Source organism: Pocillopora verrucosa, chromosome 3 (assembly GCF_036669915.1).
Source record: "Pocillopora verrucosa isolate sample1 chromosome 3, ASM3666991v2, whole genome shotgun sequence".
Taxonomy (NCBI): Eukaryota; Metazoa; Cnidaria; class Anthozoa; order Scleractinia; family Pocilloporidae; genus Pocillopora; species Pocillopora verrucosa.
The window spans coordinates 25,887,185-25,902,141 of record NC_089314.1 but is presented as its reverse complement, the minus strand read 5'-3'; the positions used below and the strand labels follow the sequence as shown (position 1 = coordinate 25,902,141).

The following is a 14,957-nucleotide window of genomic DNA, read 5'->3' as shown; positions in this document are numbered from 1 at the left end:
CTTTCCCTCGTTCTGACTATATTAAGGATGTGTTATACGGTTATTTTTGTTGTTGCCAAACCTGTGGGAAAAGTTGCTTCCTGTAACAAAAAAAGGGTTGTCTTGCAGTTTTAAAGAAGGGAATTGTAGAACATGCAATTGCTCCCAAGTATAATTCTTAAACCACAGGAATCACTTCATCTTGCCTGTTCATGGAGCCAGTAAATAATTCAGTAATCTGAAGTATGTTAATATCCTCCTGTACTGTTGGGTTACAAAACTGGGCACATATATCTGTCTTTCTCACTTTGATGGTTGAGAAATTTAATAGGAACATCCTACTGCTCAGAAAAGCTGAGCAATCAAAATTTACATCATTACTCCATTACTTACCTAACAGCTGAATGATTCACATCATGACTAGGTGAATATCTCATCATTATAGGTAACAAGGAGAGAAAGTTGTAGAAGTTTGATAAACAAGGTTTTTATTTGAGACATCATAAAGATTAAAAGCTTTCTCTTGTCTTATTCTTGTTTGTGCCAACCTCTCAGTTAATGGAAATGAAAAAAAAGAGCAAGCTCACAAAAGACAGCAGAGTTGGCTTGCCGGTGTCTTCACTCATTCCCACTGACTGAGAGCCTTGAAAAGGCTATTCTCATCCTGTAAACTGTTGTGTTGACCTGAATGATTCTCTTGTTTTGGCAAAACTCACATTTGACAACATCTTTAGCTTAACTGTTGGCTAAGAAACCTTCCTTTTCACATAAGTGTATGATAACTAAATTTTGTTGCAAATTTCCAGCACACTCTGATTTAAACCAACCAAAACAACAGTTCCAGTTCTATTTCTGAATGTATCTGCCTTGTGAACTGTCTTCTTTTCACAGGTTTGCAAAGTCTTAAATGTTTCAACAGTGACCATGATATGCAACTTTAGCGGTCATTTCCATCAAGCTTGATATCAATTCACAACTCCAAAGTGTGATTTCCAATGTATTAGGTAGTGACCATCTCAGAAATTTGGCTATCAAGCTGGAGATGTAGAAATCTTGTCTTTTATTCGATGGTGTCACACTTCAGAAGCAAATTTCTCTTAGCTCCTCTTCTGATTTTATTGGAGTACAAGCTACCCTTTTCATTGCAGAAAAGAACCTGTATTTCTCATGAAACAGGGATGCTAAACACTTTTTAGAACAGCTGTGGTTTTTCCTTTATTTCCTGGTTAATTCTTTGTTCCACTAAGCCTAGCAGCATGTTTTCTGTTGGTATGTTATAGCTCACAAAACACTGTTTGTTGGTCTTCTTAGCTGAAATTAGAGAGAGCAATTCTACTTAATAGTTGCAGTGACTTCAAGAATCATAGAAGGTTGCTATTAAAGTCCACTCTCATATGGGAAAAAAAATAAAAGGTGAAAGAGAAAAGAATCAATTCCGTTTCTAGTATTATGTTGAAAGCAAAGTGTCTTGAGCTGGAACACAAAGATACTGACAGCACTAATGACACCTATTACTTACCAAGCCTTTGTGCCAAGGTGGTTGAGCTTAGATCAGCTTTACTTCCTATAAGGTTGACAACAGATGGCACTGGATCCTGTCACAGTAAATAGTGCAAAAATATTTTTGTGGAATCGATCTCTCTCTCCCTCTCTCCCTGATCAGTAGAGGCAGAAGGAGGGGGTGGGAAGGGAAGGAGACTCCAGAAAGACGTTTATAAGCACCATGCTCCAAAATTTACATTCGTGAAAAATTTACCAACCCTTCATCCCCTGTCTACCCAAATTAGTGTTGCAAATGAGAGCTTAATCATAGTATTCTGGTTTTCAGCAAGGGCACTAAAACTGAACCTTTCCCTGAAGGAAACTTTGGATGGATTGGCATGTTGAGAGACACACAGTGACAGTTGTACATTACACCTCTCCCCCCTGACCTACCCTTAATTTCTAGATACTCTTAGGCGTTTAACTAACACTAGCATGACTAGTTGTATGTAAAGGAGACATTGATGGATCGGCTCATATTGAGAGACGCACGTTGGAGAAACAGCTTTTCATTACTCCTTTCCCCCTTCCCCAACCTAACCCTTGATTTCTAACATGCACTGGAAGTAACAATGCATTTCATACATTTAAGATGTCTGGTGGTTACCACTTACGTATTTTGTGCACATGGCTACAGCAAGAGCATCCATTTCCGGAGATGTTCCGATCCAAACATACAAACTGTCTGTCATTTTAAGAATTTGAAAATGAACCTTTTGATCAAGAAGCGTATCAGAGAACGTGTGTAAGGTAAACTTGCATTCTGCTGGCACAGGAACTTTTCCGTTGATACTTAACGCTGTCTCGCCGTTCGATTGACGTTCGTTCTCCATTTTGAAAATGGTGAGTTCGTCAAAGTTCGGACAACTTCGGTGGTTCGATACCAGTCCCTCATTCGAAACACCGCCCGGCTCCTTAGTTATGAGCAACCACCATGTTTCATTCTTCTAAACAACTGAATGGTTCGTGTATGAATATTTTTTGACAGAAAGAAAACGTTGCCCCCGGGAGATATCACATGGAGACCATGGTTAAAGCATAGCTTCCTCTTCTTTTGCATACCGTTTCTGTGCAGAAAATACCGGAGATTAAAGACAAGAAGACATAATGAATATTTCTGTGGATCATCAAGGCCCTCTTATTCCAGATATTGCAGCGCTTGTCTTTTCGTTTCTGGACGTGTCAGAGAAGCAAACTGCCGCTCAAGTGTGCCGTTTGTGGTATAAAGTGTCCTACCTTCCGTCGTTATGGCGTGGGATAACAATAGTTCTACCTTTGGAATGTTCCGTGGCGCTCGTCAAAAGTTTGAGCAAGCGAAGAATAAGAAAGGTGAACTGTTCTAGAGCGAACAGTAAGGAATTGTCAATTCTTTTTACTCATCTGCCGGAAATTACTCATTTGAATTTAGGCGGATGCCCTCAGGTTAGCGAGGTGTTCCTCAAATCTGAAATTCCCAAATTGCACCAACTGCAACATCTTTCCTTCAGGAGATGTGGACGGTTATCGGACAGTGTCTTAGAAGCTTGTGGTCCACAACTCAAGAAGTTGAAAAGTTTCACTTTAGAAGATTGCGACAACATCACTGAGACTGGTTTCCAAGGTTTTATCAAGCACTTAAGTGAACTGGAAGTGCTAGATTTAACATGGTGTGAAGGCCTCACCGATGGATGTCTCAAGACACTTGCACACTGCTGCCCTAAAGTGTCACAGCTTAGTTTACGGGGCTGTGACTGGGTTACTGTGCTTGGTATCCGTTTTGTAGTGGAGAATCTGAAAGACTTATCTGTTCTTGATTTTAAATGGAGTCATGGGATAACTGATGTTGCAGTTGAATTAGTGGCGAAGAACCTGCCTTGTGTCACCTTTTTGGATGTCAAGGATTGTCCATTTGTGACAAGTGATGGTATTGGCCATGTGACAAAGCACTTGAATAAAATCAAACACTTGTCTTTTGGTGGTGGTGATCACATGCATTTTGCAAACAATGTTCAAGACATTGAAAATATGTTCTTGGATATTTCCAAGCTAACAGAGCTGAGATGTTTAGCATTTGACTTCTGCGATGGCATCAGTGACTCTGCTATACACACACTGATAAAAAGCCTGCCAAATTTGAAGGTGTTGGATGTTGGGTATGTGGAAACAATCAGTGACAGCACTGCAGATCTCATTGGCTCCCACTTGCAGAATCTTGAGTCATTGTCACTCAGCAGTCAAAAGTTAGCAGACCGAGGAGTTGCAATAATTGCCAGCAAATTGACTCATTTGAAGACATTGGACCTGAGACACTGCGAAATAAGTAATGATGGCATGGCACGGATGGCTCCATTTTTAAAGGATTTGAAGTCTTTGATATTGTCATCTCATTCCAAACTCACAAATGTGGGAGTGAAATACATTGCAAATTTCATGAAGAATCTGACAAGTCTTGATTTGATGGATTGTTGTGGAGTGACAAATGCAGGTGTTGCAATTCTTGCCTTCAACTTGACTCAATTGCAGCATTTGAATTTGTCCTACTGCAGGCGTGTTTCAAACAAAGGTAAATCAATGGAAGAATTAAACCATGTATTAAAATCTGTTTCGCTAGATTTGTTTCTAATTTGGAATACTGTGGTTCCTCAATGCTCACTGCACCAGAATGTCATGTGGTTTGGGTTCTTGGGCATTTATTATCCCAGTGTCTGTGTTATCATTGAGTACCAATTGATACCAGTGAATATCAGGGAAGCCACATGGAATGAAGGAGAGGGGCTAGGGAATGTCACACAATGGACTATGTTTCCATCTGAAAGGAGTAGCAGAACTCCTCCTCACTTCATTATTTAAGAACCATTGAACAGCTAGATAAACTCAACCAATTACTTATTTTAAAACGGCTAACTCCTAGAAGTGAATTACATTTAAGTTCTCCCAACAATGTCCATAGATTATTCAGCAAACAGGTAATGAGAATAATGAAGCTTATCAGGAAGAAGCTATCATCTTGATTTAACACAAAGATCTCACTACTAAGTTACCAGGAAATGCAAAGTAGTTAGTGGGGAGAATTAACCATCTGACCTTGGGAATCAAAGGGTTAATTGTATGATGATTTTGTCTCATCAGGTGTTTGTGAGGTGGGAAAATACCTGAAGGAACTCAAGCAGCTGACATTAGACCAGACCAAAGTAACAGATCAAGGGTTTGTTTATGTCAGCAGACATTTGCCTAAGCTGGTATCTCTTGGTGTTGAAGGATGTAAAATAACAGACAGAGGTCTAATAAAGGCATCTGAATCTCTCTCAAACCTAGAAGAACTTGATCTGGGTTCAAATCTTATCACTGATGCAGGGATCAAGCAAGCTGTTGGGCATTTAAAAGGGTTGACAGACATGAGTCTGACTGGTTGTATGTCAATCACTGATGCTAGTATTGAAAGTGTTTTGAATGAACTGCCTTATTTGACACATCTTGGTATTGAAGGCTGTCTTCGTGTCTCAGAGGAAGCTGTTGAGAGACTCAGAGAAACTGCAAAATCAGCCATTAGTTTCTTTTAAGTAAGAGGCAAGTCGGTGTGTGTTTGGCACTATTAAATGTCATACCACAAAATGACCAATGACATGTAACAGAAGGTTGAGTTTCCATGAATACTTGAATATTTTTCCTAGATTTAAAGAATTACTGTTGATTAGGAATAGGCTTATTACTGTTATTTTGAACTTTGTTGAATGTATCATTGGAGTTGAATTAGCAGCATTTGGGTCATGAGAAGTCATGCCCTAATTAGCAAATATTTGATACTCAGTGCTAATCAGTGTTGGAAAAACTGTGACCAGCATTCTGCATTATGATGGAATTGTGAAGAGATAATGTTATTTCAAAGCTGTGAACGCTAAAAAACATATTTGATAGAACTATAAGAAGCAGATTTAAGAGATACCTTACCATTAAATGAAAAACAGTGTGAAGAATTAAAAGTAACTCATGCGAAGATTTTGTTCATTCATACATTACCGTACGAAAAGACATTTCTGGTTTGAATACACTATTAGAGTGACCTACTTGGTACTAATTTTTACTGCATTCTTTTCTGGAACCCTTTGACCTATCAGAATGACTAGCATCTAATTTTTACCCTAAAAATATCACTCCTGAATCACACATTAAGGACACAAGAATCAAGGAAATGATCACCAACTAAGAAGGCTCTTGATCATGAAATTCTCCTTGTCAGCAACATTGGAAATCTATGGAGAACAGTATGAAGAACTTGTATGCTGGTCTTAGCGTGAAAGGCTTAACTAATCAATGGCAGTTTGTGTTTTAGTCCAGACAATTTCCTTTGTCACCTTTATTACAGAATTTTTCCATTTTTGTTTGCTAGTGTGATTCATGTGGTTGTGATTTTAAATTATTCATCTCAAAGGAAAGATAAACAGCCAAGCAGGAGTTTTATCAAAGTAGCAGTTTGCCACTGTATAGAAGACCTTACCACTGTCTGTTTAGCTTGCATGCTGGCTCTCATGTTTTGGTTTCTCCTTACAGCCCTTTAGTAAAAGTTTTGGAAACCCCAGACTAAGTGGCAGACCACTATATTTTGCATGTTGAGAGTGAATACAGTTTGATGTATACATTCTCTGTAATTTTCACACACTGGTATTATTCATAACTACAGGCACATCTTTTAGTAACTTGATAATTACATTTTTGATTACTAAAATAGTTTTAAAATATTATCATTGTGGAAGACTTCAGTTATCAGCAATTTTTAATCAGTTCCAAAATAAAGAAAATATTGAAATAAAAGAGTATCTTCCCACCTCAATTGGCTAGAGAATGTAATGTTTTCCCTTAGTCACACAACTTAGTTTGTCTCCATTTTACTTCTCACGTGCCATGATTTTAAGACTCATTCTATATTTTATTACCTTCCTAGCTCCATGTTTTCCAGACAATTCCAAAATTAACCTAAGTTTCTCTTTCTCTTTCTCTTTCAAATTGAGAACAGAAAAATTCTAACAAATGAAGATAAGAAAGACAATTTTAAAAAGTAAGAAGGTGATTGAGTTATTGAGTTTGAGTGAGGATTAGTTGGAGGCAAGTTTTCAATAAGACCCCTTTTCTCACTTAAAAAAAATTATTTCATAGGGCCTTCAGGGAACTCAAATGGCTGACTTTGCCATGACTTATCCCAGATTCCATAGCAACTGTGTAACCCACATAAAAAAGGTTTTTCTAGTTATTGCTTCTCTCATCTACTGACCTTAAATAGTCAGGACAGCAAGGCCAAGGTAGACATCGCTTTAAAAGTGAATGTTTATTTTAAGTTACAATTTCACCAATGGCTGGACATGGTTGCTGTCTCATATGGCACCGCACTTCTTTTTCAGCATAATGGGAGTAGCATTGAGTTCCAAATTGCCACCGGGTTTAAAGACCAGCTCTGCACACCCAAAACTCCATGGTTACTCCTCTATTACAAACTTGGAAAGAAGGGGGGGTAACCTGTGATGGATCAGCACCCCATGGGGCATTACTCCTTGGTGGTGTTAAGATGAAGGAACTGGAAAGAAACTTGTTTGCATACCTAATTTAATGAAACAAGGCACACACCAATCTTTTGTCACAATATTTATTCAAAAAAAGGTTACATTCAATCCTTCAAGAATGCTAGAGATTGAAATCTTCACACAACATTCAGTCTTAAACCATTTTAGACACTCAAGTAAATGTTGAAGAACTCCTTCTGTCATCACTGGCTGATAGTTTCTGTAAGTATAAATATATAACATATGTAAATTCATATATCAATAACACTGAAATGTCATACAGTATTTTTATGCTTCCTTGTCACACCACAAGCTAATTGTAATGATAGCATGTTATGCTTCTATCATAAATTAACTGATAAATAATGAGAGCCTGTGATACACAAGGCACCTTGGTATGTCAGCCCTAATGGCCAAAAAAAAAGTCACCTAATATTCCCAGGCAAAATAAAAGGCAGATGACTGTCAATAAAATTCCCTGGTACTGGTCTGATGCCTGTTCCTGTAAATTCTCTTCACTCAATACTGCAAATCACCCAAATTATATCCATGGACTTTTGAAAGTGAGATCCAGGAAAAAATTGAAGAACCAAATCTTGTAAAGGAGAATACCTACACAATCTTCCTACTGATCGAATTTGCTGCAACTAGGACATAAAATCTCCTAATATAGCGCCAGCTAAAGAAACTACAACTAACTTGCTTGCCCAGCTTGCTTGCCACCCTCCCATTTAACAGACTTCATAAGAGAATCTTCACGTTTCAGAGCCTCTACTCGTAATTCCGGCTTGAGACATCTTCTAACCAGCCTTGCACAGATAGATGAATAGTTCAGATAACTACAACAAAAAAAAATAATGACTTATTTGTTAAAGACTTTAGCATATAAAACATCATCACCTTCCTTCAGGCTGGAAAGTGATAGGTACATTATTACACAAACAAAGAAGGCTGGCAACACAAATAATTCCTCACTTAATTAATGTTTACTTGGCATTCAAAAAAACCTGAGAAATGTATAATTTCCACTGGTGCATCAGGATCTGAGATGATTTAAAAGGAGACATCGTTCTGATGTAAAAAGATCCACAATCAAACGATCGAGATATTTCTCTGAGGTTCTTTCATCCCAAGGGTGGGAACATTGTCTAATATTTTTCCATCAATAGAGCAATCTCAATTCTACATCTTCATTGTTTACCAGTACAACCCACTTTTGGGAAAATTTTTGCCCAAGCCTACCTGGTAAGACACCAAGCTTTTATCATTCTAACCCATGCCAAAAAGTGTGACATAGGAGTATCGTATTTGTAAGCAGAGGGATTCTTGTAGTATGAACTATGATAGAGGGTTACAAATTCTTTAACGTCATTAGGCAAATATTAGTCGTTAAATTTCACATAATACCGACCAAATATTTGTTACTTTCCGAATACAACCAAACAGGATAGTTAAACAAGAGTATTTGCATGTTTCCCTCTCTTAAAATTAACAAATGAACCAAAACCATCGAAGATATCCTTACCTTAGACCAGCCTGCCTCCAGTACGACACCATCTTAGATTCTCGGCACCTCGCAGAGCGCGTGCGCCACCATTATACTTCTCTGTCCAATCACACTTGTGGGCTCAAAAATCTACCGTCAAATGTTGAGCATGCGTTGTGGTGATGAAAGAAATGGAAGTTCTGTCATGGCGAGCCAGCAAGTTACCGAAGGTAAGTGACTTGCAGAATATTCACTTCACCTTTGATGTTATGAAAAATTGAGTGAGGATTTCCCGTTTCCCGCAAATGTCTCCGCTTGTTTGCAGATCTGAAAGCATTTGAACGAAGGCTCACGGAGTACGTGCAATGTTTAGGTCCACAAACCGGCAAATGGAGACGTAAGTCTTTTAAAATCGAACTCACAGTTTTAAAGCGTATTTCTGATCAATATTTAAGGTTAAGTATCTTTTTCGATTGTCCAAGTTATGGTAAAAATATGCGCGATGTAAAATTGGTCCTGAATGTTTCTGAACGTGTTGTAATGCTCAGAAGAATATGACAGTTAGGGGTGTTGATTGTCTCTACATAGATAGATTCATAACGCTTGTGCGTTGTGCGAATCCTTCAACTAGAAAATTCCGCCTCGATGTAAACTAAGTCTGACCGATTTTTTAATTGTTTTGCAGTTATTCTTGTTCTGTCGTCAGTTGCAACCGCTGCAGGAGCCTGGGGATTAATCACAGATAATCAACATGTAGGTTTGACACTGAAAATCCATGCAAATTAGCAAGTTCACAATTTTAATTGGGTTTTTCATATCATACCTGGCAATTGTCACATGTTGTGCAGAACTCTCATTTTGGCTGATCAAAAAATTCATAATTCTTGCATGCCCTCTTTTAAATTACAACCAATATTTCATAATCATGAAGAATATATGATTACCCTGCTAAGAAAGCACACCATCAAGAAAGTTGGAGCAGCTTCTGTCAGAGAAAGGACAATGTGAAAATGTGTACTTTTTTTTGATTGGAAATTATCCTTGCTCAATGGGAAGGACACATGGCTGATTGGACCATTGACTGCATAGACCAAGCACCTGTTTGAAATGTGTTTTTGCAACTGTAACAATTTGGATTATATGATTTATGTTTAGGTTATAAATATTGTAAGTAAGAATTATCCATCAGGCCTTTGACCTTCCTCACTGAAAAAAGTCAGTATAAACTGTTTGCTTTTATGACCTTGTTTGCAGCATCCTTCACTACTGCAGTATCTGTGGCATCATAAATTTTTCACAATCAGTTGCTGTAATTTATTCATTTTATTTATGCTGGGAATTCATAGGAGAGTTATGGCACCTCAAATGTATCCTTCTCTGAAATCTTAGAGTTCAAACTTTTGCATAAAATATTTGTATCAGTAAAACTATTTTACTCAGCAAAGTCCCCAGCATAGCAAAGTCTACCTTTTTGGTGGCCAGATTACCATGCAAGATTCAATGTGGCATGGTCTGTAGACAAATTTCAGCACATTTCAGGACAATTTTGAAAGGGTTAAGTTACTCATTGGAATATCAAAACATGGTCAGTATTACCACTTTGCGTAAACTTTTCAATGGTGAGGATTGAAAAATTATTGTGTCATAAATATGCCTCTCTTAGGGAATATACCTACCTCTCCCTACAGGAGTCAAGCAACTGCCATTAGAGTGCCATTCAGGGTTTCCAAAAAAAGACAGAAAATCTTTTTTTTTTTAATCTTTTTGACAATCCTGACAATTTGTTTACCCTATTTTTGTGATGTAGAGGAAAGAGGAGCTTTTCCAGAATCATGTGTTAGTTATAAACAATTGTCCTGCGTGCAATACATGGAGGTTTCCCATCCACAGTTGTTGGACCCTTGTATTTCATTTGCATTTCTTTAACTTGTGTGCGATAGAATTTTAGCAAGAACAAGAGTAGTTTTAGAGGATTATAACATGTCCTGTGATGAGGTAAGATCTTTAGTTTTCAATGGCTTTATTATGCAGTTGAGTGGTGAATGTGATTTTTTAAACCTTTTTTTAAGCAGGTAAACTTGTTTTGTTTTCTTAATATTGGGCAACAAACAGTAATGTTGAACTTGGAAGACAAGCGCAATTTTAATTGTGTTTAAAGGCTCCTTGTAGAGTCATTATTACTGTTGATAATCATTATGTATTACAATTTGACATTACCTTTAAAGCAAGAACAAGACCAATAACATGGACCCAAAAAATAGTAAAGGGAAGTTTTAATTTTTTTTTTTGAAGATCATTATTTGGGTGTCCATATCTTTCATTCTCTTTTTTGAGAAAGTCTCAAAGTCTGACAGACTTAGAGATAAGTATACACTTTACTTCATGCATGCTCTTTGGAAGTTAATGTTAGGAATTGTTTTTAATGTGGATTACAATGCATACCATTTTATTGAATGTCCTCTTCTTTCATTTCAGAAGGGAAGACTTATTCTGCGACCAAGACCATCTTGACCCATGCTTTTAAAGTACATGATTATGAAATGATTTTTTTTGTTATTCATCGTAGAAGATATAGTCCTGAATTTCAGCACCTCAGAACCGAGAATTTTTTAGAGAATAGTCTCCATTTTTGAGGAACAAGGGCAACTAAAATTATGAATCATAACTATATTTTCTTTTCCCCCTTTACTTAGCAGTTAGACATTGCAATACATTACAGTGAATAGGAGAGGATAAAATGGATATCTTACCACACAGTAACGTGGAGCAAATTCAGACTTGAACCTCAAATATTGCAAACAAAAGATTTCATTTCATATGAACTTTAAGATGTATTAGTATATGTTTTAGAAACAATTGGATGTATAGTTAAACTTTAAAAATGTTTTATTCATATATTGGGATGTGATGTCAACATCTCAACACACAGTAGTTCTTAATAATCATTAGGATGATAACTGTATTTGATGACTTTTCAGGCATTGGTGAAGGTGATGCCTAGTCCAAGGGGCTTAATTTTTTGTTTGTTGTAACAAGGTGATAAGACTCAAGTTTAATTAATAGACATTAAAAAAGACAGGATGTAAAGTGAAATGTTCAGACATATGGAATTCTTGGAGACTCATTGTCATTAACCAACAAGGATGTTTTGTTGTTAGTAATTACAAGCCTCTAAAAAGAAATGTCGGAATTTTTTTTATATTTTTTTTCAGAAATGTTGTTATATCTCCATTTTATATTTCCATGTTAAAATGCCACTAGGTGTAGAGCTTGAGGTGCCAGGCATGACCTTAATTTTGATGATAATTATGCAATCTTTGAGAGAAATATCAGGAACTCGGAGGGCTGAAATTAAGTATTGTACTCTGCAGTTTGTCCTCAGGAAAGTTTGACTGTGTTACTTTGGAAATTTGCATGTTATTCACAAAGAAATGCAAGCAAACATTTTCATTTCTATATTTTATTTTGGTGACTTAGATTTCTTTCATGAATTTTTGCAATCAATGATATGAATATGTTTTTTCATGAAAAAGAGGATTGTATTAGGGCTTGTATTAGGATTGATTAATATACAATAACTATAATCATTCTACTTACTGGAGTCCAATGAAATCAGTGTCATACAATTACTGGCTCCAAGTCTCACCGTGTTGTTAAGTAATATTTTTGTAAGTCTGATGTTTAAAGGAATATAAAAGTGGTAAAGGAACTGAAATTGCTCTTTCAGTTTGTGATTTCAGGTGCTTAATTTTGGAAATCTTATCAATAAAGTTTGTTGTGGAACTTATTTGTTAGTAAATTTTCCGGCACGCACTTATTTTTTCTACCATTAACTGGCACATCAGTTGAGCCACAGTGACCATGACTCTCAAGAACGAAGGTGAATGACTTTAACCCTCTGACCCCTAAGACTGACCAGCATCTAATTTCTCCTTACCATATCACCCCTGAAAAAAGACATGAACATCATGAAAATAAAGGATATGATCACTAACTAAGGAAGCTCTTGATTATTCAACAAATTCTCCTTGTCAGCACCTAAGGAAACGTATAGAGAACAGTAAGGAGAATACTGAAATCAGGGTGTAAAAGGTTAAAGGAGATCTACTGCTACACCAAGCAAAGCATTTGTCTTCAATTATCTCAGCCTTGCTGCTGTGTTAGATGAAGTATTTTTCGTGTTCCTGGCCGTCTTTCATTTTACTGAATGGCAGTTTTGCAGTCGGTCAATGCCTTATGTTTCCTCATTTTTCGGTTGCAAACCCTGAATAATTTAATCTTGTATATTCAAGAGGGATTCAACAAATGTGCTTAAACATTTTCCGACCTTCAGAAAATTTTCATTCTAAGATGGTAGATGGATGCGTGGTAAATTGCAATGCTGAAATGAATACCTTGGAAGAAATTCGATCAAGGGTATTACAGAGCCGCAAGGGTCCTTTGTAACTGAATTTACTGGAAATCAAGTTAGATTTTCATGCCTTTTCAAGCTGCGACCTGATTGAGCTCCGTGTCATTACCCAAAACATGGGGCATACAATTATACACGTCATAAACACATTTGCTTATGAAATCAGTTTATTTTCCTTTAAATAAGGGTGATGCTTTATCTCAAATGTACAGGCCAACCGAAGGAAATGTCCAAAGGACATTGTCAAATTTAAAAGTTTCATTTACAACTTCAACAGATTCGCTTTTCATAATGTTTCCTTTTAAACGAAGGTTTCTTTGCTTTTTGTGATTAAAACTTCATTTCTGAGTCTTTCTGCAAAGAGTTCGTCGTCACTCGCATCATAAGGTACATCCCACACTTGGAGATCATCTGCGTCCTGTACAAAACACAGGGGTGGCTTAAGCACCGCCTTGTTCAGGTCACTCGTTGAACGCACAGGACGCAGATTCTCCTGCCATGTTTTGGCGCTCATTTTGGAAACTGGAGATGGATCATACAGATCTTCCCAGAAAAACTCAGCCTTCTTTTCCATCGCTTGAACATCTTTTTCCAAGGCTGTTTTTCGAATTCCGCATTCACTGTGGAGAGAAAAAGTAACGTATTAACGCTTGTTGTCAATATGACTAATGAGTTTCTTAGAATTACTTCGACCCTGACTTTCCCATTCTGTCTCATCCCATCCTATCGCTCCATCCATTCATTCATTCGTTACATTTTAAGAGTTAAGTATACCTAAATCCTACTTGCATTTTTTTGAGTCCTACTTACATAATAAGTGACATCAGCTCTTTGCGCTCTTCCAATGCTCGTCCCAGTTCACTCTCAATCTCCTCAACTTGAGCCATCAGATTGTACCTGGTGGCTCTTCTCATCTTTTCTTTCTCCTCCACTACTTTTTGTCGCTGCTTGAACAGCTCAACAGTATTCCTGTTTAGAAACAATTATCTCAATTGAATGCACTTTTAAACAACCAACTCTTCCGCGACTTGCACGCAAAACTTAATTTCACATCCAAACTGTGCGCACAATTAAATGAGAAACGGACATTGCGAGGATACTTAACTCCGAATGTCGATTATTCACTTTCTTCACATGTTACTGCGAGATCCCCAAATAATGTAAAAGTTCTACTGTTTTCATCACCTTGTGATCTGGATATCTTGTTCAAGTATTCTGATTAACTCTTGCATGCTTGAGATTTCTTTTTCCATTTGTCTCCTGTGGGCGACAAGAGAGAATCGATTGTGAGTTGAAACAAAAGAAATAAGATAGTAAGGCAAGAGCACTCACTTGGTCCGCAAAATGATTCTTACTTCGACTTTTGGTTTCTTTGAGCAGAAGCAAAGCAGTTCAAACGTCTGAAAAATCGTGAAATTCCCATTTTCAATTTGCAACTTTGTGACTTAAATCTCCGAAGGATCTTAGACGCGCAGTTTACACAGTGTTCTCAACTGAACTTGTCTACGTATGTAGAGTTATCATTGTGATGCTACAAACACGGTGTGCGCGAGCTATGGCTCGCGCATTTGAAAATCAACGTAGCATGTAATTTTAGAATATGGCGGATAAGAACTTGTCAAGTTTTTCTTCTCGCTCATTAACTAGGAAAGATATGCGTTTAGATTTCAAATCTTCCAAATCGTTTCTCTTGTGTCAAGTTTCCTTTAATTTACAAGTTCTCATGCCTCATTCTATTAAGAAAAACCATTCGTCTCTTGCAGAAAAAAAAACAGTCAGTAACTTTGTACAACAAGGTTCTGGACTACGTGTTCCATTTTTTCCCTTTCTGCTTTTCTTTTCAATAAGCACATTAGTTTGGACGCTTCGCTTCATTAAAACGGAAGTTCTAATACAGCATTCAGTCCAGTTGTGTTCAGTCCACATTAAGTCCTCAGTATGGGAAAAAGGAATAAAGAAAATCTGAATGCAGTGGGAATCTAACACGTTGTAGAAGTTAGAAACTAAT

General features: G+C 37.2%; 4 protein-coding genes across 4 annotated transcripts; 2 read left to right on the top strand and 2 right to left on the bottom strand.

The window, feature by feature from the left end:
• Nucleotides 1-441: 441 nt before the first annotated feature.
• Nucleotides 442-2,367, bottom strand: LOC131777143 (proteasome assembly chaperone 4-like). The gene is made up of 3 exons (XM_059093371.2): nt 2,136-2,367; nt 1,499-1,574; nt 442-1,290 (listed from the first exon to the last, which is right to left on the bottom strand). Exons 1-3 carry the CDS (start codon nt 2,352-2,354, stop codon nt 1,172-1,174), a joined length of 414 nt encoding a protein of 137 aa, XP_058949354.1. The 5' UTR covers nt 2,355-2,367; the 3' UTR covers nt 442-1,171.
• A 78-nt stretch (nt 2,368-2,445) lies between these two features.
• LOC131777140 (F-box/LRR-repeat protein 14-like) lies at nt 2,446-6,259 on the top strand. Its single transcript, XM_059093368.2, has 2 exons — nt 2,446-4,063; nt 4,630-6,259. Exons 1-2 carry the CDS (start codon nt 2,629-2,631, stop codon nt 5,058-5,060), a joined length of 1,866 nt encoding a protein of 621 aa, XP_058949351.2. The 5' UTR covers nt 2,446-2,628; the 3' UTR covers nt 5,061-6,259.
• Nucleotides 6,260-8,698: 2,439 nt separating this feature from the next.
• LOC131777135 (nuclear envelope phosphatase-regulatory subunit 1-like) lies at nt 8,699-12,325 on the top strand. Its single transcript, XM_059093364.2, has 6 exons — nt 8,699-8,768; nt 8,864-8,935; nt 9,224-9,291; nt 9,793-9,905; nt 10,479-10,533; nt 11,014-12,325. Exons 1-6 carry the CDS (start codon nt 8,699-8,701, stop codon nt 11,047-11,049), a joined length of 414 nt encoding a protein of 137 aa, XP_058949347.1. The 3' UTR covers nt 11,050-12,325.
• Nucleotides 12,326-13,250: 925 nt separating this feature from the next.
• Nucleotides 13,251-14,372, bottom strand: LOC131777130 (uncharacterized). The gene is made up of 4 exons (XM_059093359.2): nt 14,305-14,372; nt 14,135-14,209; nt 13,760-13,918; nt 13,251-13,569 (listed from the first exon to the last, which is right to left on the bottom strand). Exons 1-4 carry the CDS (start codon nt 14,370-14,372, stop codon nt 13,251-13,253), a joined length of 621 nt encoding a protein of 206 aa, XP_058949342.2.
• Nucleotides 14,373-14,957: the final 585 nt, after the last annotated feature.